This window comes from Struthio camelus, chromosome 13 (assembly GCF_040807025.1).
Source record: "Struthio camelus isolate bStrCam1 chromosome 13, bStrCam1.hap1, whole genome shotgun sequence".
Taxonomy (NCBI): domain Eukaryota; kingdom Metazoa; phylum Chordata; class Aves; order Struthioniformes; family Struthionidae; genus Struthio; species Struthio camelus.
This window is the reverse complement of record NC_090954.1, coordinates 11,465,988-11,493,297: the sequence shown is the minus strand read 5'-3', so window position 1 is coordinate 11,493,297 and position 27,310 is coordinate 11,465,988. Positions and strand designations below refer to the sequence as shown.

The window sequence follows — 27,310 nt, the reverse complement described above, 5'->3', positions numbered from 1 at the left end:
TAAGCTCAGTTGCTTATTGGCTATGAACACATATATTAAGTTTGTGTGAAAAGTATGTGGGGAAGCGTGAAGATAGCCCCCACCAGCTGGTGTTTATTGCATGTAGCCGCCTGCTGTGGCCAGTGCCTGTGACATTCGGCTTTGTTATCACGCGTGGGCACAGCTGGGTCCCTGCCACCAAAGGGCCTTGCAAACAGCTCAGGCATTTGGCCCAGCCTGTCTTGGGTGCTTGCCACCAGTGGGACTGCCACTGTGATGTGCTGGACTGCTCTGCTCTGTCAGGGATTTAAGGGATAGTCTACTAAAGGGTGCTGCAGGGAGGAGGGCACGCAGTAACGATTTTTGCTGATGTTATAGTATGAGAAGGAGCATGAGTGTGAAGACCTGCTACGTTAAATGCGATGGCATTATTATATTTACAGCAGCACATGTAATATTTAAACTACAAGTTCACTTTTCGTATTAAATGTGTTTGTGTGACCTTTTTTTCCTTCTGTTCCTCATGTAAGTGTTTGAGTGAGGATAACCCAGTTTTCTCTTTTGTCCTATGCTGTTTGATGGAGCAGCTTTGTCCACCTCTGGAAGTGTCTCCTGAAAGGGTAGCTAAGCAAACTCCCGTAGGACTGGCTCATTCAGATAGTCTTTCTAGGTAGTATTTAAATGACTTTTATTCTTTGGGTGCTTCTTCTTGGGAAGGGTAACGGTGTCAGGTTTGGCATTTGTAAATCTGTGAGGTAAGGGACCATGTCCACATACAGAATTTAGGGAATGTATCAGCTTCTTGACTCGAAAGTAGGCAGTGGCATAAACATGTGAAAACTGAATCTCTTATATCCCTTCAGAGAAACGAGACTTCTCCGTAATGGCAGCTGACAAGGTCAGGCCGAGAGCCTGGCAGCAAGTTTGCTTTCTCCAAGATGGAATAATCTGGGGGCTCTGCTCGGTGTCACCAGTTGCACAAACTTCCTACTCTTCCTCCTTGCTTCACAGTAGCTGTCTGGCTTTTGTCAGCTGCGATGCTTTTCTCCATAACTTCTTCTCAAGAGCATAAGCTGACAGAGGAGAGGTCCCTGCCTGTGCCAGCCCATGGAGAGGCTTTACTTTGATCACACAGAGAAGTTAAAAAGAAAAAAAAAAAAAGAAAAGTCTGGGTAATTTGAAAGTTTAAGAGATTTAGAAAAGGGATAAATTGTCAACTTGGAGCTCTTTGGAAAAACACAAAGGCGGCTACTCTTGGCCATTTACACTACTAGAAATGTCATGTATTAGCTTCTTCGAATATTAATTTCAAACTAAATGATTCACTCTTGATATTGGACAAAAATCACCAGTTTGCAGCCAACCAGTAAATTCCCTGTGAGGTATCAATGAGCAGCACTGAGAAATGAAATGCAGCATTGCCAGTTGTTATTTCAGAGTGCAGGAGAAGCACACTGAGAACAGCCGTATAACTATTATGATCCAGAAACTCTGTTATCTGTTCGGTGCATCCATATCGATAAGTGGTTATTATTCTGTTCTAGCTGGCTGACATTTATGACTTTCAGGATTTAGACTGGGATTTTCAGTTCAGTTAAATCAGATGTCTGCAAATAAGCATCTGTTATGTTTAAGTTTCCCAGTACCTTTCTTTTAAACCTGTTATTTTCTCTGACTCAAATGCTTAGTTCAGCAGAGCCTGAAAATGAAAACAAACTCCAAATGGTGTCAACAGGATATTTTGGAAAAATCTGTTTGAAAAGAAATGAACAAACTATGAATGGGATAAAATGCATGTACTAATATTTATCTAGAACTTTAAAACAATTCATTAATAGAAAAAAGTGATTAAGGTCTGCTAAATTATACTACAGTAGTCTTGGATTGTAGTTCAGATTCTTCAGTAGAGAGGAGGACAAATGGTCTGCAGTAGAACCATGCTATCACACTTGCACATCTCCAGATTTTTTGTCACCTTGGGCTGGAGTACCTGTCTGTGGCAGCCATGTAAGCCTTGAGGGGAGGCTGTCGGTCAGGCTGCTTTCTGCCTCACCTCCTTGCCCTCGGGACCCCCTTTTGCCCCGAGATGCCTGTGTTTCTTCTGACTGGTTGGCAAAGCGGCTCATTTTCTCTTCAGCTAGAAGTGCTCACGTTACCCTCTCTCCAAGGAGAACCTTGCTGAATTTTTGTTGTGCTGCTGCTGCTGCCTTTTGGTAGTGTGAACTCTCGGCAGTCCCTAATGGACTTCTCCCTGCTCACGGAAGCATCCTGTCTTGGTGTATTCAAGGAAGGTCTTGAAAAAAGAAGCTCTAACCTTTTCATCTCAATTCTCCCTTGCATTGATTCAACAACTGGGATTTGAGAAAGCAATAGTCCATGGTGACGCTAAAGAAATCAAAAGGACCTTTAATAAAATGGTCAGAGGCACTCTCTCACATCTATCTACAAGTTTGATTTCTTATAATGTCATCCATAAAATAACGTGAACGTTTCTTAATATTTTGAACAGCGTCTGGAAGAGGTTAGAGGGAGAGATCTTTTCATTGCAGAATATTTGATGATTCAAGACTTTAGGCTCTCTGGTCGTGCAAGTACAAAGCAGGTGAAAGCAAGAACCCAAGAACATCCAGAGAGTTTGTGATAAATATTACTCTATAGCAGCTTCACTGATGCAGGTTTTCCCAGGTTTCGCATAGCAAATTCACAGTGCAGACATTAATAACTCTCACTACATGTTCAAGCTGTAGCTCTTGCCTGTGCTTCTTCAACAACCATTTGACTTCAATAGCATTTTTACACATTAGATGGAATCTGAAATGATGCCTGATGATCAATCAGTGAGCAGTCCCAGCAGGTTCACTGAGGTGTTGACACTCATTCAGTGTTTTAAATCTATTGTAATCTAATGTATTTAAAATTATTATTTTAGAGAGGGATGGGGGTTATTTGTGTGAGAAGCCAATGAGGAAAGAAGCAATCTGGTTTCACCATGCAATAATAATCAATAATGGTCGCAGTATTAGCAGGGTTTATTGAATTGTCTTCAGGGGCCTTCACTAATTGTCTCTGCAAACTGTATTAGCGGGATGGTTTCACTAACTTTTTTTTAGTGGCAGCTGCCTATCCAACTACATATATTCATCAGCTCTGGTCGGATTTGATTAACCAATGTACATTAAGGGCTTATTAAGCAAGTTGTGCTCATGTTTCTAGACAAGCAATGATGCATCTTCTGGTGACTGTACTTATTACTTCATTGCTCTGGATAAACTGTTTTTAATTTATATTTTCAATTTATCATTACTCATGAACTGTACCAGCTGAGAGATGAATGTCAAAGAGTAATTAAGCTGGTTAGGTTTAATTAGTTTTTGTTTCAACTCTCTCAGAACCACAAACCTGACCAACCAGGTAAGTGAGCACTAATGAACAAAGCTACATGATTAAAACATCTGTCACTGTCCTACCGGATTGATTCAAAGCTTGGATTGGCTGCTCACTCCTAGTGTGATGATTGCTGTGGAAAGCCAAATAAGCCAAAGTTAATGTTCTGCTAATCCTTAGCCCTTTGAGTTGACAGTGATGGGTAGCAAACATGCACCAATGAACAGTAGTGAAGTCACTTTTAGATTGGTTCAAAACAGGTTTTTGAGGCTAAGCAGGTAGACAAAAATGTTAATTTAATCAAAGGAACATGTATTCATTAAAGAAGGTGTGTAAGATAAGGGAAGGAGAGAATTACCTCAGTCAAGAGGTTGGTTGTAGCTACTGACTAAATTGTCCAGATTATAAAAGGAATCATGCATTTACCTACACTTTTCTAAAAAAAAAAAAAAAAAGACATTCAAATGCATGCCTTTGTGTGTGGGAGTCACTGGATTTACATCAGGGATCGAAGCTGTCTGATTGTAGTTGTGCATATTAGCTGGGGGGGTTAGTACTCGGAGAGAGAGAGAAAGCAGAAAGTGAACTAGCTGCTCGTTCTGCTTTCCAGATGGCAGCAGCCACATTATCACATTATTGCTCAAATGGGTTCATTAGCTCTTTACTTCGTGGAACTTTATTTAGCACTGATGTAGCGTGGTTGTTTGTCTGATTTTGCTCTGTTTTCCTTGCAAGATGGCTGATGTGTGAGTCACAAGTGGAAGAATTTTGTTAGTACTATAACCCTTATGGAAATACATTGAAAGTTCTTCTGAGGCAGATTAGTAAAAAGCAAGAAATGAAGATTTTCAACCATTGAAAACTAAAGAGCAGTGCAGAGTTTCTTACCTAATCTAATAGTATCTCATCTCTAAAAAACAGTGCAGAGTTTCTTACCTAATCTAATAGTATCTCATCTAAGCCCAATAAAAATGAAGGGTGACTTTCTGAGATTTATTTGTTTCTGCAGCACAGAAAATAATTTTTAAAATGTACTAGAGTTTTGTAAGTATTTTAACCTTTCCCCCACCCATGCACAATTTAGATTTTGGGTTTATACAGAGAGCCAAGTCAATTTTTTTTTTTTTCTAGAATTGTAGCTTCCAGCTAACTGAAAGAAGATCTCTGTGAATAACAGTTTCTGTTAGTGAATTTGAATCTTTTTGGTGTATTCAGAATATGGCCCTGATCCTGAAGCCCACTGTCTGCCTTCCGCTCTCTCCATCCCACCACACAGACAGGCTAAAGCTCAGTGTTGCAGCCTTTCCTAGAGCATGATAGTGTCTGTAATTGTACAAAGATACATGGTCACTCCTGAGAAAAACAAGCGGGAACGACAGATGTAGATGATGTCTTAGCATCTTGCATATTGAGTTCTGTGGTACTGGCCAGGACAAATATTATTTAAGTGTAAATATACTAAATAATATATCTGATGAACGGCATAGTGCTTTAGATGGAAGAATAAATATCATTATTACTTTTGTAAGGTATGTCCATGGTGTTTGTCCTAATTGCAGGGAGTTAATTTTCTTATTCCTTCTAGGAGGATGGAGACTGTTCAGTATCATTGGTTAGGCCCTATTTCTCTATATTTCTATGCAGCTTGTCTGGTTGCTTGGTTGGGAAGATGGCTGGAGAGAAGGAATATTGGCATGTGCTGGCATACATGGATTAGTTTGCTTTATAACATAATTTTCAGTATAATGGTTAATGGAACCATTTTAATTCCTTTAACGTTTGTTGTGTTGTGAAGGAAAGTTAACCATTATCCTTTTTATTATTTGTTTGGTATTTTAGTCTATGGTTTCTGGGATGGGTCTTGTAGGGCAGCAGATGGTGGAAAGGAGATTGAAGCAGAAATTAAGGTTTCTTATTATAACTAACAGTTTTTATGGTTTGTAATAGAGGCTTCATTTCTGTGGTTAAATAGTGTAAACAGTTTTCATTAGCATCTAAATTTAACATAATTTTCAGGAAGACGCAAGTTCTGATAGCTGAAGACGATGATTGATATTGATCTAACAATGAAGGAAGAAACAATTAAAATGCTGAAAGTTAAATTTGGGAGAGAGAGATGAAGATGAAGCTTTTCAATTTGGGGTAAATGAATCAGCGGCATGCGTGACTTTGTTTGGAAATGTACAATTTTTTTCAAAATGGTTATGAATAACTTATCGTGCAGCTGTATCATGAGGTGTCAGCCAAACCTCTATAATTGGAACACATGGGCAAGGCAGTTCTGGGGGAATGTCTGATGGAAGCGTTTTTTTGCTTATTATAGTAAAATATATAGCTGTGTCCAACTGATTGTGGTATGTGGTCTTTTTACGTTTGCCTGGTCAAGCTCAGCCATTTTATTAGGGCCTGGCTTTCAGAGGATGGGTGTTAGCGTGTTCGAAAAGTCTAAATCCTGTGTATTTTTCTTGTATGCAAGTGCCAAGTCTCTGGTCATCTTTGAAAATCTTTTCAGACTAATAGACAAGAAATACAATTTTGAGACAATGCATATTTGCTGGTAACTTGAATTTTAGCTAATGTCACCTATGTAATTTTGTAAACGTAGGCTCTAAATCCTGAGACTTGGGGGACCAATCTATGTATGTTGCATGTAGGAGCTGAACCTGTGTTTTTAGTACAACCCCCCAGTGCCTCAGCTAGGGAAAGTCAATGCAAAGTTTTCCCGCTAGGAACTGCGCAGCGAGGTCTTTTATATTGGGGGATAGATATATTCTGCATGGCCTTTGTGCTGTGAGAGAAGGGATTTTTTTTCCCCCTTCTTTTTCAGAGAATTAGAGGCATTGGCAAGATTTTCAAAAGACGTGTTGTGCAGTACCTGCTTCCCGAGGTGTTTTGATGGAGCGCAGAGGTGCTCAGGGGCTACTTACACCTTTGAAATTTTTCAGTCCTATTACTCTAATATTAAAGATTGGCAAGAACTGATCCTGATGGGAGTCTTGTGTAAAATTCATTGTGAGTTGCTATTGCTTTTTGGCTGCTTCACCAGTACTAACCATATGCTGTGCAGCCCAGCACAGCTCTGATGCGGCCTCTTGTTGGCTTGGCTTTTCGGCTTGGTGCTGTGGGTTTGGAATTCATTACTGCACCACGGAGGAGAAAGGAGGAGAGAAAGCATGTCAGTGTGAGAGGAGTCCTAGATCAAGGACACTGGGGAGTCATCGGGAGTAAGGGATAAAGCATAGGACCTGTCCAGCCAGCAACTGATGCTCATCCCAACCCTCCAGATGGGGACTTCTCCCACCCTTGGAGGTCGATGCAGCTGCACTGCATGCTGCCTGCATAGCATTGTCCCTGCTAAAGAGGTGAGATAAACAGCGGCGTGAGTCCGTTTCTGCATGGGTGCAGGTTCATAGCTCCTGCCTGAGTGTCTAAATCCCATTGGTGTCAGCAGGAATCTAAGAAGTTGGACTTCTAAATATCTTTGTGGGTCCCTGTTCACTCTGGTGGCAAAATAGGGTTTGACGTCTGTCTCTGAATGGACGGCGGAGCATTGTTCCCCAGCGCAGAATGCCCAAAGACTGAAGTTGCATGAGGGCAAGGTGTCTGCCCCACTTCCACATGGCTTTCTGCAATACGGCCAAGTGAGGGCAAGGCTCATGCACCACCGGTGATTTCTGAGTGCTTCAATGGTCTCCAGTGAGTGTTACCACCTAGTTCACTTTGGCATGATTTAATGAGTGTTAAGAGAACAATTAATCTTCAGAAACAAATAAATTTGCCACTAGGAGCCCTGCAGGATGCTTTGTCAGAAGTCAGGTGGGCTTCCACACATGTACATCCAAAAACCAGTTTTCATTTTTGAGAGGACTTATTAGCAAGTTTGAAAAGTTTGCAAAGCTTCTCTCCTGGCATGGATGGAAAAATCTTAGGAGTAAATGGGTGCATACTGTATCTTTGCTTTGTTCATACCAAGATAAAATTCTTCTCCAAAAGACCTTTTCATGAGATAATTGTTAGACAAGAAACGGCTGGGATGGGTTTCTGTCCTCCCATTCCCAGCCCACATCAGGAAAAACTGTAGAGTGCCTGTTGGATGTAGCAACATTGAGAGTTCTTAACTATTTGTAGTTTATATTCATTTGGTGTGAGTGCCCAAGAGGGGCTCCATTAGTTTCAGGAGAACATATTGAATAGAAATATATTACAATGAAATTCACCCATTTTAAATACATTTGTTGCTACTGCTTTGTCTTTGGTCTTAGCTTTGCCAACTTTTTTCTGCATTTAATGAGGGGATTGTGTTAAATTAAAAGCAATTAATTTCACATTTGTTCTTTTTTTAAGAACTTGCACCTTAAGGTCGTTGCCTTAGCTTCCATGCCTCCTTTTTAAATACTGTAAATTTATTGCTCACTTTTATTCTTTTAAATACATTTCAATATTGCGGAGAGATGCCAGGGTATTACTCATTCTACTGTGCTTTTCTATTAGAAAGATTTAGCTTCTTGCTGTGATGACTGTCTCAGATCTTTGTTAATTGTTCCTAGCTATTGTTTATCAAAATTGCTGTAGTTTGTGAAAAGAAAAGCTTTGGCCACGCTCTTTTTCAGTTAGTGGGAGCTGAAAAATCAAAAGAGATGTGAAGTGGTGAGGTATTTTTTGACATTTATACAAAAATGATTGTGGGAAAACCTGAGAAAACATCTGAAAAGAGAGAGAAAAGAAGCCTAAAATTTACAAAACCTCGGCTATCATATATATTTCATATTCTTCTTTTCTGGGATAATCAGGTCAAAGATATACTGTTCTTTCCATCTAATGGGTTATACGAAAAAACGGTGGCAGGAAACATCTTTGCCCAAAGGCAATCGTAATAATACTGATGCAAGTGTGCTTTATTGCAAAGAGGAAATATTATCACTGCAGTTACCTATAAAGAAGATTTGAAAAAATCGTTAATAGGAAACAATTTTACCATAACTGCAAAGTTATTATTTTAAAACTAGATCTACTCAGTTACTAACAATACACAGTATGGCTTAATTAACGGTTGAAGTAAATGAAATCTCTAGGGGGTCTGTCTGCACGAGTGTTTAGGGACATACTATAACTCAAGGTAGCTGAATAGCAATTAACTTGTGTTAATGAACGTGCGTTCTTGGGAAGACACACAATAGTTAATGGATCAGCGTAGAATGAACCACAATTAAGAAGACACCAGTTTGTTTCACAGAACAAACATCTCTGGGATGTCCATGCTAGAACGTGCAAGGACATTAATTAACTTGAATTAATAGGCATTCATCTCTGCCCCCCTTCCAAATGAAGTATACTCTGTAGATAATCCGAGGACAGCTGTTGATGTTTTGTGGCTAAGACAATTACAGATATTACCTCTATTAGCCATGATGCAAGCTTCTGTTAACTACAGAACTGAGAGGCCTTCGAAGCAACGCGAGCGATAAGCAGGGATTTGAAGTGTATGAACTAGAACTGATGTTATATTAGTGCACTAATGTGGAAACCAGCTTCCACGAAAATTTCAAATGATATGGAGAAGACAGCCCACTTCAGCAATATCCTGCACGCATTCCTTTTCTGCATGGCGGCGGATTATTGCAGAGATAAAAACACTTCAGCACATGGTACAGTTAAACAGTGAGTCAGGGTCTGAATTTATCAGCTGAAAAAGAACCTGATTGTCAAATATTTCCTGTTTGTTCAGAAAATAAAAGGCAGTTTTGTGACAAAATTCCTTGATGGATTGTAGGGGCAGATAAGATGTTTCTTGGAACTTCAAGAGCACAAGTATTTGAACGCAGTCCCAAATCCAGCTAGAAGCCAGAACGTGGAGAGCTTACAATTTTAAATGATCCCCTTCGAAAACTGATAGGAAGCTTCGCAGGTCACTAATACTGTACAGAGGCAATCTGATCGGCAGGCAAGGCAATGACCAGAGGAGAATTTATAAAGCAAATGTATAAATATGTTGTGTGCATTATCCAAAAATTAAATAAGTAACGAAAACTTTATTTTTCAGTGGTTTTGGAATCTCTGGCCTATTCTAGCATAGAACAGTAGGAAAAAAATGCTTATGATTCAGCAGAGAAATGAATCATCAAAAATGAGTTGCTACGCATACCTTTAACGACATAGCAAAGCAGAGTGCGGTTCACTGAGGGTAAACGAGTAGCTGCTGCAAGATTCCTATAAACTTTGGTGCCCCCCCACACCAGGCTTGTTTATTCAACTACGGCTGCGTTTATTCTTTGTAGTGTTTTTAAAGAAAATGCAGCATGGTTGGATAAGCCGGGCGTGCAACGCAAGCCGTGAGGACGGGAAATGTAAGAGCTGCCGGCTGCCGGGGGCGAACGCGTGCGGCGCCGGGCGGGTTGGTGCCGAGAAGCGCGAGGTCGCTTCGGCAGCGCTGCGGGGCGCGTTGCGCTAACGCGGCATCCGCTCCGCCACCGCCGCCACCAGCCCCGTGCATGCCCCTGTGGGCCTCTCTCCTCAGCGCCTGCTGCACCAGGTGGACGAGGAGGAGGAGGAGGCGCCTCAGCGAGGGCTGGCGAGGCCGCCTGTGTGGTGCAGGGCGCTGGAGTTGGGGGGGGGAAAGGAGGATTTGGAGTCACCGAGCTCCTCGGCCTGCTGCCCGGCCTGGCCTGCGCCGCATCCCCGGCCCCCCAGGCTGTCTGAGAAGCCCCGTCGCGGGCCGAACGCCCTGTGTGGCCGGGGCCAGGCACCGGACCCGTCCCTGAGACGGATCGGCACCCGGCCACGCCATCAAAGGGCTCGCGAAGAGCTGCGGCAGGCGTCCCCTTTCCAGCCAAAGAGGTTTGGACTCGGGTCATCTCGAGACCCAAAATACAGTGAAGCCGCGTTAGCAGAGAGCCCTCTTTCGTGCCGCAGTGCATGAAGCAGTTTATAGGTGAGAAGGAGCTGTGTTAGCGGTGAGCGGGGTCCTCTTTGGGGCACCCTCGGTGCTGTGACCTGCGGACAGCGGGCGGTGGCGGTGGCGGAGGCTCCGGCGGAAACGGCATGAGGGCCGTTCGTGCGCTGCGCCTCAGTTACTCTCGCTCAGGGAGCTGTCGCGCAAGAGGCGAATTAATGACTAGTAAGAATTTTGTACCCTACTATTTTCTCTGTTTTCTGATGTTACTTTCCACCTCTTCCCTAGAAATACTCTGTCTGATGTTTAACGAGAGTAGCTATTACTATCTTGAATTACATAAGATTTCCTTACCCTGTGATAAACAGTTAAGGAGGGGAAAAAAAAAAAAGCCTTAAAAAAAAAGAAATGCCTGTAGTAGCAGGACTTTAAGAAACTTGTAGCAGAGTTTCACAGTAAATTTGCAGAGGATGTGTCTATATCCTAGAAACAGTGCAGAGCAGAAATTACGTTGTTGTTGTTGTTGCTGCTGATTGCTGAAGAATAAAAAAAGTGACCAGTCTGAGGCAAAATGAAAACGTTGATATCAGAGAAGTGCTGAAGGAGAGGCGGGTTTGAATCAGAGAGGTTTTGTTTTTAGCTTTCCACAGCTTTATTGTAAATATCAATATTTCTATTGTTAAAATAATGGCTTTAGAAACATTAGTAGGATTGAAAATCAGGTTTTTAATGAGTTTGCAGCAGAATCCCAGCTTTCTTTCTATTTATTTTCCGATGGCAGAAATACTCCCCATATCTATATAATTAATGTTTTAATGTTTATTTTCCTGCAGTTGAACCTGCCTTTTTAGATATCCCTTTAGTTCTTTCATCGTTTTCCAGAAATTAAATTTTTGCCCAAAATAATTCTAACCATCCTGAAGTTACATATAAAGAATTTTCAGCTCCCAAAGAGATCTTGTCAAGCTTATTTGTAAATAAGGTCTTTAAAGTTATAAAGAAATCCGTTGTCACTTCTTGAGAACTGTAGGTTTTTTCTTTTTTAATTTGGAAAGGATATAGTTGACCATTAGCAAATACTTGAATATGTTCCTCCTTTAAGAGAAATACCCTGTGCGTGGGTGACATCTTATATTTTAACAAATTCTAGATTCGGTCTTGCAACATTTTGATTTTTTTTTCTATTCCAATAGTAATTATGTAAGGAGTCAACACCTGTAGCATTTGCTGCTTGCATTTGGTCACAAATGTTGGAAATAAACATTGCAGTTGAAGTTATGTAACCTGTAAAGCATCTTTTAAGCATTTAAAGAATAAACATGGTTTTCTAAGGCACGTCTCCTACAGCCTATAGTAGTTTCCATCACAGATTAAAATAAGACATTTCTGTCAAACATATCATAATTTCAGAATTCTTTGATTAAGCGGCAAATATCCATTAGGAGTGTCTTCTGAGGAGCTGGTCACCTTCCCCGTATTAGGAATATTAGATATTCTAGGATTTCCTAGGAAGGTGAAGTGTATTGCATAGATTGTCAAGACTGGCAAGTCTTCAAGGCTCCACCCATCACTGCAAGAAAAATTTTTGATTTTTTTTATAAACTCAAAGTGAGGAAATGTACATGATGCATAGCCATAGCTATAGGCATAAACTATACGTTTCTTATGGAATCAGTAAAGGCAGACTTGAAATAACCAATTATAATAATAAACTATAACAGTTACATTAATAACAGTGTGTCAGTAGCAAGGTTATTCACTGCACTTAGCGTGGTTATTTTCACAAATAGTCCCATTTGCCAAAGATATTCATGAGTGCAGCACATGCAGAGTTCACAAGGTATCTCTGACAGCTGGCATGGAATAATACATTCAAAAGCATATCACCAGTAATCCATCTCAATTCCTTGTTTATTACCTTTACAGCTTTGGAGCAGTTTTGTCAATAAGATACTGCTTCTAGCAGTGTTACTTTATTCTTGCATTAATACCCCAAATTTATCACAAGGTTCTGAATTTCCTCTGGTCACCATAATGTCCCATGGAGCTATTTAAGCTCTCTGAAACTACATTCTTTATTTGTAGCCTGGGAAAAATATCTTTTGCTCTACATCCCTGAGTGTTTTGCGATGCCATTCAGTAAAGGTGTCAAGCAAGGCAGTGATGAAAGCCCAAACAACGCAGATAATCCTCGCGTGGGGTTTAGGTGGATGGAAAGGGGAGGCAGGAGGAAGGGTGCAGACTTCCTGCCCCGTGCTGCAGCGATGGCCCCAGCAGGGTTGCTGACGTGCCACCTCCTCCTCCGGGACGAGAAGGAGAGAAATGTCTTGGCTTTAGGCAATATGGTCTGACGATGGGGTCTGGATGCAGCCAAAGGGAAATACAAACGTTGACCTCAGCGCTCTGTTTTATGCCTTGTATTCTTTTAAAGGATAACAATTCTTTCTCTAGCATTTTTGGTCCGTAACCAAATGCAGCAGTTAGCAATTATGTGTCATTATCCTCCTGTGGTTCTTCTTTCGGAAAGAAAAGTCTTATCCAGGTGGTAACAAGCATAGTCTGCCAAAATGACTAGAAAGCCACAAGGAAAGTATTGGTTCCCCTTGGAGGCCTGTCTGGATGGTGGCAGAGAGCCGACACATCCTGCTGCCTCAGAGCCAACCTGACTCTGCCTGCAGAAACGCGCCTTTATGCTTCCAGTGAGCAGCATTTGCTGGGCAGAAATGTTTTGCTGAGTTCATTATTTTAACATTATTTTAACATAGCCTGTTTCTGGCTGCTGTCTCCCAGAGCACTGAGATCCACATGCAAACCCAGGCAGCGCTGATCTGGGGTGTCCTGCGGCATGGGGCAGCTGCACCAGGCAAGGGGGCTCCCAGAGCCAGGGCCTTTGTGGCTCCATGCAGCAGCTGGGGACCTCAGGGCTCCCTGACTGCAAGCCCTGTCCTGCCATGTCCCCCCTGGGTGACCTGGTGTCCGACCTGGCCATGCCCTCAGCCAGCTCGTGCCACCCCTCCTGTATGGCCTTCCTCCCCACCACCTTCCATATCAGCCTTACACCCAGCTTGCTTTTAGCGGTTCACGTGTGGGACTTCTCATATTGTTTATTTTCTTTAAAAGGTTCCTCAGGATCATACCAGATGCCCCAGGCTTCTGCCAAGCCTTGCAGACCCCACCTGAGAATATAACACTTTTGAATTTACAGCATCGTGTGCTGTGCGCGTTACTAGCTCCTACTCATTCTGCCACACTGAGGGGAGTGGGCATCGCTACTTACTCACATTTGGTGTCACTGAAAAACAGCAGCCAAGGGTAGCTTACCTGCTAAAGCAGCTGGCCTGACAGTCAAAGCCGCTTCACGATCCAGGTCTGAAACACTTAGTATTTATTTTAAAAGATTTCATTATTTAGCTGACTTTGGTATTGGCAAAAAATGCTGAGACTACACACCCCAGCTAAATAAATAAATGACATGTGAAGATTGTGAGTCATGTAATTTGTTCCTGCGGGTGTCATGGTGTCAGAAAGGAGTTTGGCTGAAGAAGGAAGAAATGCTAATATCCCCAAATAATGCTTATTTTTATAATGAAGTGACGCACCCAGTTATATTCTCTGAAAACGAATGCTCAGTAGAAACAGTCACTTTCCTATGACTTTAAGAATCTCTTTTAAAAAAGTATTAAGAGGAGAAGCTGTGTATTGCTTTTTTGTAGTTTGCAATCAGAACTGATGCCAACTGTATATTTTTGCATGTGAGTCTTGGCTATTTCATGTAACTGCCTGATTTTCACACGCAAAATAGTGTACTCCTGACTTCCAAGAGACTCTCTTGGCTTCTGGCAAAAGTCTCCTATGACTCACTAAACACCTGCTCTATAAATAATTTGAAATTAAAAGACTCTATACATGGGTTTTTGATAAGAAAAAAATGTGATTTTTGCCTTTATTTTCCTAAAAAAAGTAAACAGTAGGAAAATTATCTCAGTCTTTTCCAATTACTTCACGGCGTAAGCTGTAATGATAATTTTGGAAATTATGTCAGGCAGCATTATCTTGCAGGATGCTTCTAGACTCAGGTTAACGACTAATATGCTTTTAGTTCCCTTAGTGTGCGACGATCATTATTTTCATCCTACTGAATGTTTTCGAATGCTCACTAAAATGTTGCTAAAAGGATAGGGAGCATTAAGCATTACGCATCTTCTAGAAATGCTATAGACAGGTGCAGGCCACAGGGAAAAAAAGAGAGTATCTGAAGTTTGAATCGTTGGCATTTGAAAGTTGCTAAAATTAACCTATAGCTTCTTAGAAAGAGGTTATATATAGTTTCCTAGCCGCAGTGCTGTGATACGAGGTGCTGGAGACAACCCTTAGGAAGGATTCAAGCTTCTTGTTGCTGTAGGTTGATACCTAACTTCTCTGTGCCTCGGTTACTCAGCGGCTGTGGCACCCGCCAGCTCTGCCTCTGTGCTGGAAAAGTGCCCGCAACAGGGGCAGTGACTGCCTCAGCCGCTGCAGCCTCATGGCCAGAGGGTGTTTTGCACAAGTCCTTCGTTTCCTTTCCTTTTGAACGGGATCCAGATACCAGGTGGGTGTAAATTGGTGGAGCAATTATTTGACCTCAGTGGATGCACCTTACAGATCTGATCTCATTCTTTGCCCAACATATACAGTGGCAAGGGGCCCTAAACGTACCCATATATTTTCTTCTGTGAATAATTATTTGCTGGCATTTGTTCAAAAAGCAATAGAAGTAATACCCTTATTTCTGCCTCTTTAGGAGAAGCTTTCAGTTGTTTCATTTCTCCGCTGTCCCCAGAGCCTTCCCGCTAACAACAATGTTATATACACAGTGTAGATGAGTCTGGAAGACAGTTTAAATTATTTTTCAATATATTCTGATAGTGGAAGAGCTAAATCATATATTTTTGTGGCAAATACAGCAATAAAGATTCTGTGGTGGTTCTTTAGCCATAAAGGCAGCTTCCTAACTGGGGGACTATGGATTCCTCTTAACACAGTGAATTTGATTTTAAAGCAAATTTCTTTACAGCTGCTTGCGCAAATAAATTGAATTTGCCCTCTCCTAGCTCTCATTGAAAGTATGAGTCTTGATTTAAAAAAAAAAATCATTAAAATAATCCCTGAAGCAACTCTACTTCAGTATAGTTAGAATCACATTTTGGAAGTATTTTCTTTATTTCATGGTATGTGTTTATTGTTTTGCCTAGCAACCCATATATTTTCAGGTTTAATCCTGTTGTATGCTGCTGAGGTCTGGATTTATCTGAGTTATCCATCAGCATCTAAAGAGTACGCCTGAGTCACCTTGGAGGAGCTCTACAGCAATTGAGAAGAACCACTTCCAGCGAGTGGTTTGGGGCTAGACGGACTGAAATACTCCTTCCCGTGCATGCTGTTTTCCCCCAGCTTTTGGAAATACGGGAAATAACAGTAGAGGAGAGTAAATGAAGCAGCTGAAAACGTGTATTTGCATTGTGATTGTCCTACCTTCGGGGGCTGATGTTGCCATAGCAGCAAGTATATAATGCAGGTGCAGCAATTTTTGAGGTGGTCGGTGTAACAGTGTCCCCTCTGCGGTTCCCCACAGCCTGGGAACCAGTCCCTGTGATGGGACTGTCAAATGTGCCTCACATACAGGCCTTGCAAGAAAGGCCACAGCGCTGCTGCGGCTGAACTTACACCTGATATCTTGATTGTTGTCATAGATCTTGAACAGCGGTTAGAAAGCAGAGTGTGTTTGCATAAGCGTTATTTCTTGAAACGGGCTGGGTATTAGCTCTAATGACAAGCAAAAGTGGCCCAGTAATTGACCCTGTTTTCAAGAGTTCACCTTCAGGAACTCCTCTCGAGACTTGTTAACTTTCTTTTTCGCTTCTTAGGCCCCCTGCATTGTTACTGGTCAGTGGGAATTGCTAAATACTGGATTATTCAGAAAATTGTACTCCAGAATGTAAATCCAAAACACAAAATGGATCCACAAAGAGAAAGAAAGAAAAAAGAAACTTTCTCCTTCCCCTTGGAAACTCCCTCAACAATGTAAAAATAAGCTGGTTCAGTTCAGCCTTGGAGGAGCCACAGAGGGTGTTTTGTCCAAGTTCCTTAGAGTTAAGAAATTTTTTTTTCTTTCCCTTTTTCAGTGACTGACAGACTAATCATAATTCAGAAGCATTAGACTATAATGTATAAAATCTGTTTCTTCAACCCCTTGAAATATACAGGGCAAGTATGTGCTGATTTTATTATTAAATTGCTGCATTATAAGAAGAGTACTTGTTCCTACTAGTATGAGAATCTTTCTTCCTCTTCTGAATGAGCATGAATTTCTGCAAGATGAGACTTTTCCCTTCTAATTAGCATGATTATGGTAATAGGCCTGACTAAAAAAAATAGAGAATTCAAGGGACACATTTGGAATTTATGTTGAATATAAGATATGAAATCATGGTATCCGTGAACAAAGTGGAAAACCGCTCAAGAGAAAATGGGTCATTTTATAATGCTTCCATGCCAAAGAGTTCTGTAACAGGGAATTGGGATGTGTAAATGGTAAATTTTGAACTCTTCCCTGCTGTATCAATCGAAAGGGAAATTATTACCCTAGAGAGGAATTCTGCATGTGATGGTTATGTTGTAGTAACAATGCTGGGATTTATAAACTTTTTCCCAGTAGATCTGCTAATTCTTTTCCCTGTAAAAGTGTAGTCTCTAATGGAGTGGCTTATTTCATAGGAATTATGGTTTTGTTGTGCTACACATCATCATACATTGAGCAAACTCACTAGCAGTTTCCACTGAAAGGAGATACCTTCTGCCCAAGGTAGTTCCAGCAACAGGCAGGAAATCCTGAACTTCAAGCTTTCTTCAAGCACTGGCTAAATGACTTGTTCAGGAATTATTCCAGCACTAATTTGGAATTGTTTCAAGGGATGGGATTTAGTTGTAGACAGCTGTAACTTGTTCGAAACTGTGAATTAAAAAGTCATATTTTATCCTGGCCTTCTTGCATCTTAAGACTTTTTTGTTAGCTTCCACTAAAGTCAATGCCTAAGATTTTTTTGTCTTAAATGAAAGTTATATAAGGCTCTTAAACTAATCTTTCTAATAAATGGCATTGACTCCGGTGAGCAGTCAGTCAGTATGGAAGAACTGACAGAGGGGAAAGGTGCTACAGAAATGTGCACGTGACGGACGTCCCTAACGCCACTGTGGCATGCAGAGGTGTCATGTTATCCAAGCACTCGTGATCACATCGGTTTTCTGTCCTATTGTATCATTTTTTTCTCTAAGAGCTCTTAGGGACAAGCTGATTACAGTGACATTGAGATAGAGGGATAGATACATATCTTATTATGTTAAGCACATGTTAATATGTGTCATTTATTCCAATGTGGAGTAGAGGAGTTATTTTAGGCAGGGGTTTCAGTGGTAGCGCTGGCAGCTGCTCGTTCTTGTCCCGTGCCCCGTGCACACCCTTGGCACCGTTGCGTGGAAGGTCTTGGAGGACACTTCCTCGCTGCCTGCCCCAGCTTGCCTTGGTGAGGAACAGGGTCTGAGTGCTTAGCCCAGCACTCTTTGGGAAGCTTGTGAGACTGTGAGATGTCCTATCTTGTCTTGTGCTCTGCTTGTTTCATTCCATCTTCTCATCTTCTACCTCTTTTTTCCCATAGGCAATTGAAGAACTCACAAAAACAGATATTCTCCACCAGAGAAAAAGGGTTCTGAGCTTTGTGTAGACTTGATTTTAATTGAGTTTTACTGCAAGGGGAGGGATCTGCAGGCAATTTCCTCCTTTTGTGCATAGTTCTTTGGTAAGTTAACATCCACTTGAGTTTTTTATGGTCATCACGACGACTTCAAACCTGTAGAAGAAAGTAAATAAAAGTGAGTGCCAGTGTTTTCATAACTCATGCAGCTTTAACAGTACCTTCTAGAAGTCATTATCAGGTGGGTGACAGCTGGTCTTTGCTTATTCAGCTTTGCATCTCCCTGAGTGTGAGTGATTATGCAGTGCCAGAGATTATGTAGAGATGTCTTCTCACAGACTGTCAAGAGCTTCTAGAGAGAGAGCCTTCTATGAGTTATTTTTTTCCATTTTCTTGCTAGTCTTGCAAGTTACAGTGTTGTTTTAGTGCACCAATTTTCTGCTAAGATTCTAGCTATGCTTTTGTCTGTGTCTTCCTCCTTCCCTGGGGAGGGCATACGTACAGTCCTACAGTGATGCAAGGTGTTTGGGGTCACCTTCCTTCATCCGCTGATGTCTCAGCACAGCCCACTGAGCACATCCTACTCTGTGATGATCACCTTTAAATGGAAGCACTACCTGTTTCTCTGTAAGAGACATCTGAGGTCAGTAAGCAGTCAGAAGAAGAGGGAGATTGTTCCCATCAGAGTTCAGGCTCTTCTGCTTTTAGGATCAGTTTGGATGCGTGGTCTTTACAGCATCAACTACTCTACTTCTTTCTGTGGACCCACCTGCCTAATCCATTATGCCAGTGGCAGTAATGATGTTTCCAGTCTTGACACGTATTCCGTTGTCCAAATGCATTACCTTGTTTTAAGATCATGGCAGTGACGCCCTGTGGTGTCTCCTGTTGCTGCAGAAGTGCTTTCACTGGTGTCTCCTCTTCAGATGCCACCTGGCTGAGTGGCAGACAGAGTGCTCGGTGCACATTAACGCAAGCTGAGGATTTGCACATGTTTATAAGTGCACCTATACCTCATGCAGATGCATAGGCTCCAGCAACAGTGCAGTTTGCAGATTTAAGTCTGCTCTGTATGTTCCCATTTGCTGTGAGAGTCGGAGTTGGAGATGGGCCATTGGACCTCTCTCTAATTAGTGATGATGAGCCACAGGCTGCAATTAAATATTTCAGAATAGGTTCAGAGAAAGTACAGGAAAAACAGAAAGGAGAAGTCATTTCTTCTTTCTAATCACAAATTGCAATATATTGGAATTCACTTTTGGAAACTAAACATAAGTAACATTTGTTTGCTTTCGCTTCTGTTGTCTTTACACTTTTCAGCATACAGTGATTTATTGCAAAGTGTCTTGCAATGAACGGTGTGTACATGTAGGGTGTTTGGTGGACAGTCATTGGTAAACCCAGGCAGCTGAGGTTAATCCACACTGCATTTAGGTATTGGTAAAGGAGTGAGGTGTTTCTCTTTAGATAGCTGAGAAGTCTTTTTTCCTTTACTTAAACATGGCTCAAGCAAATTAGGAAGCAAACCACTCATGGACATGAGACCTAGCAGTATGAGTCAAAACATAAGCCTGCATCTGTACATACAGGAATGTGATCCTATATAAAGTCAGTTAGTAAGATAACACTACACAGACTTCATTTGCTCTACCATTCACGTGAACCTGAGCCCATAGGTGGCTGGGCTCTCAAAACAAGGTATTTTACCTGTGTCTGTTAATCACAGAGGCAGAAGCTGTCAAACATTGTCTGCTTACTTTGGAGTTTGTGTAATTCTGGACCCTCCTAGGTAACCAGCCTTAGTTTTACAAGGCTAAGACTACTGGCAGGTGTTTAGTTTGTCTTGACTTTCGCAGGGAAATTCTGCTGCTCACCCATGGCTAGAGACCTTTGTATTTCTTTAGATTACAAATTAAGTGAAGAAAATGAGAGGAAGGAAGGAGAGCAGATCCTATTAGAGCAAGATGTTTGATACTATGAGGAGCTGATGGTGTTCTGCATCAGTATAGACCTTCCTTATAGAATATGGAAACCTTGGTCTCGAGTCAGAGTTAGAAGAATAGTGCAGAAATTTTCCAGGTAGGGGAATTTTCCAGGTCACTTGCATTTGCTTTTTTCTCTTTCTTTTTTTTTTTTCTCCTAACTTTGGATATATTGAGCTGTATAATAACTTGCACATAACTGGGAGCAATGCAGAGTGCAGCAATCCATAATTCAAGCAGTGATAATCAGGTGTTTGAGCCAACTGAAATCAGCAGTCTCCAAAGATAATTCCCTCCCACAGGATGCTACCAAACATAACTTCAGTTTATTCCCAGTGAAAAAGTGGATGCTTCCCTCCCATGTAGAGACAAACCTTGCCAACAGTTTTGCTCCTGTAAGCTGAAAAGGGATGGAGGTGAAGGAAAAAGCATGAGGAACTCCCTCCTCCCTTTCACAAAGCAGCTCAGCACATTGGCAGCTGAAGAAGGCTGGTGGTGGCCAGCAGGCAGCTGGAGCTTCCTGTGTTCCCCATCACCAGTGTTCCTAAAATCCTCAGTAAACAGCAGATATGCCTTCTGTGTTCAGAAATGCCAGGACAAACGAGGAGCTGTGAGACTGAATTTATTGTTTGTAAAGAACTATGCATCCTGACATGAAAAGCCACATCGAGCAGGTGTTGTTATCACCACTTTGTTTTTTGACTAGCTTAAGCTGTGGCACAAGCCAGCCTGATTTTATCAACCTGCAATGGATGGCAGACTCCCTACAAGTGATATTGCCCTTCCCCAGCAGTATCAGTGCTGAACCAGGAGCAGTCTCCCTTGTTCAGGTGTATGGCTTGCAAAGCCACAGTGTTGAGCTTGGCTCAGGGTTGTGCCTCAGGCTCTGCCTCTCCATCGACGTGTCAATCAGTAAGCAGCTTGGGTGAGAAGGATGGTTCACTGCTTTAGTGAGAACCTATGGATTTACTCCTGGCTCCGCCAATGGGGAATACCTCTTATATTCCTCAGGCATCCACTTCACCATCCTTTAAAAAGGCATATTGACGACCCTCTGCATTGCAGCAGGGGCAAAGAGACTGACTTTCACCCTTAAGCACTTCAGAAGGGAAAAGGTGCAGAAAAGGGAAGGTCTCATGTGCTCATATTCCTACAAGAAGAGTTTGCAAGGACAGCTGTCCCTTCCGGTCAGAAGCTGGCAGTAGCTGGACATACTCCTGCGCCTCTAAAAATTACCCCACTGCTATGTGAAAGCCATCCAGATTGGTGTGGCTAGTGCCACTCCCAGGTATCTACCACAGCAGTTACTTGTCTCTAGCTATGTTGGCTGCTGTGCTCTAGTTATTCTGCTAACTGAATCTCTTTGCTACCAGCCATACAATAAAAAACAAAGTATAAAATAACCCACAGCTTTTAAAAAGGGAGGCAAAAAACAGCTAGACTTTACTATGCATACAGCCACAATGCTAACCACGGAAGGCAGAGAGGAACCTTGATGTTGGGACTGCAGCAGTATTGAGCTGTTCCCCTAACACTAACACCATCATTTGTAATTGGATGTTAAACTGAGTTCCTTTTCAAGCTAATAAAAAAAAATCCTTTCTCATCCAGCAGCACCAAAATGACATTTATGTTATTCAGGATTTTACCATTGCTGTCCCATTTTAACATAGAGCAGTCAGCAGTAGCACATAAATTTTTATGCCTGCCCATTACAAGGTATTGTATAAAAAGAAAGATGGCTTGAATGATAAAACTGATGTGAAAGTTTTCACCATGCTCTACCAAAGAGCTGAATAATTCAAAGCAGGTGGTAATGGAAAGTTCCCAACTCAGTGCCTCTTGTTTTCCACAGGTTAGACTGGAAGCTTTCACAAAGCTGGTTTCTGCCTGTAAGATAAAGTTCTCGATTTACGAAGCTACTATTAAAAAAAGAAAAAAAAAAGGAAAGCCAAAGAGTATCAGATATCACTGCATCAAATAATCAGTACTGCATTGTTTTTTCTAATTCACAAGCTACAGAATGGCAGATAAGGATAGATAACAGTCACAGGCACAAAGCTGATTAAAAAGAAGTTATGTTCTCTGTCACTCTGGCCAGCGTCCTGTTATATTTTATAGGTCAGGGTCCATGAAATTTCACAGGAGTGGGTCTATATATAGTCAGTGTAACAAAGTATGACATTTAGGTGTAATTAAACTATGTAATTTAGGGATCATGAAGATGCTTTATCCAAAACAACATATGATGTAATCTTTCCCAGAACCATTTCTCTCTACTGTATATGTATTTTGGTATCTTTATGTGATTTTGCCAGCTGCTTGATTCTGTTCTCATAGAAAATAATAAATGAGTATGCTTTAATAATGATTGTACTGTTGCGCACCAGGGATTCCCTTTAACTTTAAACTCAAATTGCAACCTTTGCATGTTTTTGCCCTGATGATCCAGAATGTCACTACGAAAAGCTGTCAGCTTTAATCATGAGTAACATGAGCAGCAGAGGGCTAATCATGGTCAGAATCAGTGCTAAGCTTTGCATCCTGATCCTAAACACCAGGGAAGTCAGGAGGTACTACCTGGTGGGCGCAGGTTTTATTCGATTTGGCAGCTGCAGGAAGAGGGAGCGGTGAATCTGGGTCAGAGTAAGAATATCAAAGGTTGAGAAGAATAACATGGTGAAGCATCTCTTTTTTTCTGACCCAGTGGTTTTGTAAGAGCGTACACCTGTTCCTGTGATGCAAATCAAATGTGTTCTTGATGTTTTGATTGTAGAACATTGTCCCTGTGGGCATGGCCTGGTATGTCTTTTCAGATGCATAGGACTTGCTGTATGTGAGCTATATGGTCCATATGTGTGTTTTTCATATCTAGAAATCCTGTAGGAGCCATGTGGGAGACAGAGGGTGAAGAAGAGAAAGGAAGAGAAACACACAAGAGAAGAGAAAAGTGGAATACCAGATTTGTGTTAATAATCAGGATAGAAAATAATTAGGAGCCATTGAAATTGTTGGCTGGTTTGCCATAGCTTCTAGTGGCAGCTCGACAGGTCCCTTTATGCACTGCTCCCTATGTTACTAGTAGAGCACTGCCCCACTTGAGCTCAGGAGTGAGTCCTGGAAATCATTAGGATTTTGTATCCCTGGAGATCATTGCTCTTGCAGCTCTATGTGGCATATACCAGCTCGGATGACCTGCAACTTTTCCTAATGAAACCAGAGAAGAGCCTGCAGCGTGAAACCCCTCAGGGCTTGTAACCTTACTGAAATAGATCTATTTTGGGAAAGATTTTGTAGAGCTTTTTTAGCAGTGCGAAAGCCACATTTTCAACATGTGAGGGTCTGCAGATAGCTGTAATAATTCCTGCTCACTCAAAATAGAAAAGCATACCACTGTCAAAATATAATCTGAGCTCTTTGGTGTATAATCGTATTTTGCTCATTTTCCTTCATACCGTTGCTTGAAATAAATGAACCCCCTACTGTGCCACCACCAACCCAGAATTAATAAGCCAGTGTTTTATACCTGGGAGAAGGAACGTAGCAACTGGCACTTTATGACCCATCTCTCATTCCCCTCCTTTGCACACATACTAGCATTCTCAGCACGTCTCTAAAGTTTACTTACAACTTTCATTTTGAAATGATATGACAGCATTCATTTCATCATCCAACACTCCTGAGCCTGCCTTTGTTCATAAGACACCACATTCTGGCAACAATGATCTTTGCTTGGCAGAATCCAGCACTGGGTGTGATGTTTCTTGGGACTGAGGAACCTCTGGCAAATGACCGCTGTCACTGCTGACATGTGCTGTTTCTTTGATTTTTATCCCTCTAGAAGCATGTCTTTTCCCACAGCTTTTGGCAATAATGCATACAAATGCATCTGGGTTAGCCATTCACCATTAGTGACAGTGATTCCTCTTGCGGTCCTGGCTGTGCACACGCAAAGGGAGGAGGAGGGAGTAGACAGCCATGCTTCATTTTTTGCAGCTGGATTAGAAAACATGCAAGATGTATGTCCAAATATACATGGCTTTGTTGGATTTTCTAGATCTTCTCTTGGTCTTCTCTTGGTCTCTCTAGGGCTTCGACCCAAGCACATACCTCTTTCCTCTTAAACCTCTGAAATTGCTGTGATTTAGGTTCTGAAGTGGTTCTTTTGATGTGGACCTCCATGTTTAAGGACATATGTAGCAGCATGGAGAAGGGGGCAGCCTGGACCCTCTCAGGGAGTTCCTGAGTTGCATGGTGAGGTGCCATGGAGACCATCTGGCACATCCATATTTATAAATCAGTTGTTCCTCCAGATTGCTACTTCTGCCATCCTGTGGCGTGCAAGGCCCTTGGTTTCAACGTCTCTCCTGACTGCAGCATGAATCCTGTTGCAGTCAGTGCTCATGTGCACGTCTCCTCATTCCCACCGCCTCCCCAGGCCCAGCTCTTGCTATTGTCAGTTTTGTGATTATTGCATCCAGCCCTGTGTTGGAAGCTTAAGGCATCATATAGCATCATCCTTCTACTTTTCCTAGCCTCGACAAATGGGACTAAACCAAGGGTCTCTTTGGAGATTGCCATGTTTGTTCATGATTACCTGACTTGTGGTCGTTTCCCAGTCTTAATTTATATATATGGAGACATAGGTCTTGCTAATGTCAGTCTCTGTAATCTTAGTGACATCAGTCAAACTTAGACTGAATTATATTACCCAGACCTTCTGTTTCTTGGCAAACAAAGCAACCTACCTCACTCCTTGCAGACTTTAAGAATCATTCTGAATGTTAGAAATAACACCTTGCATTTTAATATGTTTTTTGATGATGCATTTATTCTTTTGCAATTTCCCCCACCACTTTTCTTCCGCCTGCACACCTTTCTAAGTAATTATAGCCTAAATGAGACTAAACCATCATCTTAGTGAAAGTTAGGACTTTCTCTTACAAGCTAAAGGTGAAATATTTTTAGTTAGGCCTTGTTCTGCTCTGTGCCAATGTATCCCTATATCTGTCTTACTGCATAAAGACCATAGGAAAAACTCATACAAAATTTTGACATATATTTTGTTTGCTATTATAGTTTGTCAGATGTTTCATTACATCTTGGACACACATAACTAAACAATTTCTAAAGAAAATGGACCATTTGCAGTCATCTGCTGGCGGCCTGCAGCCAACACTTCGCACCATTTGTCAGAAAGATTTTTCACAGGGAAGTGTGGGGAGCGGTGGGCACCATGCACATGTTGGCTGAGTGGGCCGGCTGCCGGGGAGCCTGATACAGTGCCGGGTGGAAGGGGAGATGAGAACTGAGAGCTGCGAATATGAAATCTGAATGAGAAGAGGGGAGAAATGCACGTTACATCTGTCCCCCAGTGTCTGATCCCTGGGACTTTGCAGTGCTTATTTGAAAGTCAGAAGAATGGTTTGAGAGGTGCAAATATTTTGGATGTAGAGATTCAGATTGGTTGGATTCCCCCCTCCCTCACTCTCCATCACTGCTCACTCTTCATAACGCCCATGCTGGATGTGCCAAAACACACGTGTAACGTGCCATGCTCGTGACCAGCCGTGCTGTGCCACACACGGTCCAGGCGAGGAGCAGAGCAAGGCCCCACGCCCAAGCTGGTTGTCTCTGGGCTTAGCCCAGGATAGACAGGCAGTCAGTTGAAAGCATATTCCTGTCACTTAAGTTACTTCTCCTACAGCTCCTACAGAATATTTAAAGCACAAGATACCTTTGAGACTTGCAACTAATCAGCACGTGTCTGTATCTTTTTGCCTGCCCTTTTCTTCGTAATGGCAGTAGCCCCAGAGAAGCCACCCTGGAGAGTCCATGCCCCTCCACTGGGCAGAGATTCCCCGAACGGCAGAGGTCCAGCTCCATGCCATGTTTTATACTGCAATACTCGTACCTAACCAGAGCTTTTTTTGTCAGTTCAGTAGAATTAATCACATATTCTCTGTATGGATTTGTTATGAATGAGCAGGTATATTAATATACAGCCACACAGTGAATATTACAGTGAATAGTTTCCTGTTAACACAGAACATCACTGTGTCTCTTTGAGCAGAGATGACTAGCTTAAAAGAATGTCTTTCATCTGTGTAAATGGTTTACTGGGGGGCATCACAGATTGCTCTCAACAGAATTTTCTCACGGAAACAGAGCTAAAAGGATAACACAAGTAATTGCATTCTCTAGTGCCTCCCAGTGCTTTACATGTTCTTCCTTATAGAGAAAAAAATCTTTCAGTTATTAGCAGCCTGGCATATTTAGTTATTGTGACTAATGGGGTCACTTATTTTTGTCCATGTTTCAGGATGGAATGGGGAACCTGAGAATCACGGACAAGGGTCTAAAGCTGGAAGGAGATTCAGAATTCTTGAAACCTCTCTATGCCAAAGAAATCCGGTCAAGACCAGTAAGTTATGGGGAAAAGGGAAAGAATAACAACATTTCTGTAGTCTTAACTGTTAAGATACTGCAGAGTAGCAGGGTGATGTGGTTGTTGGATAAATTATATTGTTGACTGTACAGATGTAGTATGGGGGATGAGACGGTGGGTGTTCTTTGGGTACTTCATCTGGGTACTACGTCCTCTGGGCACTTGCAAGGTGGCTATATGTGGGTTGTGTCTGTGTAAACCACAGATAAAATGCTTCTAAGACCTCTGAGATTTCATATTGCCCTTTTCTATCCTTATGAGATAAATCATAAACAATCTTCATCTGAAATACGTTTTTTTCTAGGTTACGGGTTTGCAGGCAGTTGTGAAATCCAGTCTGCATTTTAGTGGTCTTCTGTTTTGCAGAGAGCAGACAGGTGATACCTTTTCGCAAGGACCTGATCTGTCTGCTGGCGCAATAAACCCATAATATGTGCTCAGTCCTATTTCCCGTTGTGTTTTAAAATTATGTGCAGTTAAAATTCAAAGCTGCTAGGAGGGACTGCTTGAAAAAAGTGGCAAGAATGTTAACAGCTGAAAATGAGAAAGAACCCAAGTGTGATTGAAATAGCATCTTCACAGTAAAATTTCATTAACTGTCAGTGTCCTTTGTTATTTCTAATGCAGTCCTTTTTGTCCCAAGCAGCTTTAAAATAACTGAAAAGATTGCCTATAGTTTCCAGGATGCTTCACAGAATATGTCATCTATCTTGTTTCTTGATCTAAAGTGTTAATTTGAGTCAGGTACCAACCTTCCATGTTGATAACAATGGTATATAGCTAATTAAATAAAGTTAACATCCCTTTATCTCAGCATTTCAGTGGTTTTGAAGAAATTGGAAGTTGTAGTATTATCAACACAATATCCAATATATCTGATTTAATTATTGAAGGGTTGTAA

At 41.7% G+C, this 27,310-nt stretch overlaps 1 protein-coding gene across 8 annotated transcripts in view; it reads left to right on the top strand.

Annotated features, from left to right (window-relative positions):
* The window catches only part of SGCD (sarcoglycan delta), a 361,056-nt gene that overhangs the window by 244,110 nt on the left and 89,636 nt on the right, over nt 1-27,310 (top strand). For all 8 annotated transcript variants that reach the window (XM_068959760.1, XM_068959758.1, XM_068959762.1 and 5 more), the window contains one exon: nt 26,284-26,385. In XM_068959760.1, coding sequence (XP_068815861.1) covers nt 26,284-26,385 — 102 coding nt within the window. The remainder of the gene's footprint in view (nt 1-26,283; nt 26,386-27,310) is intronic.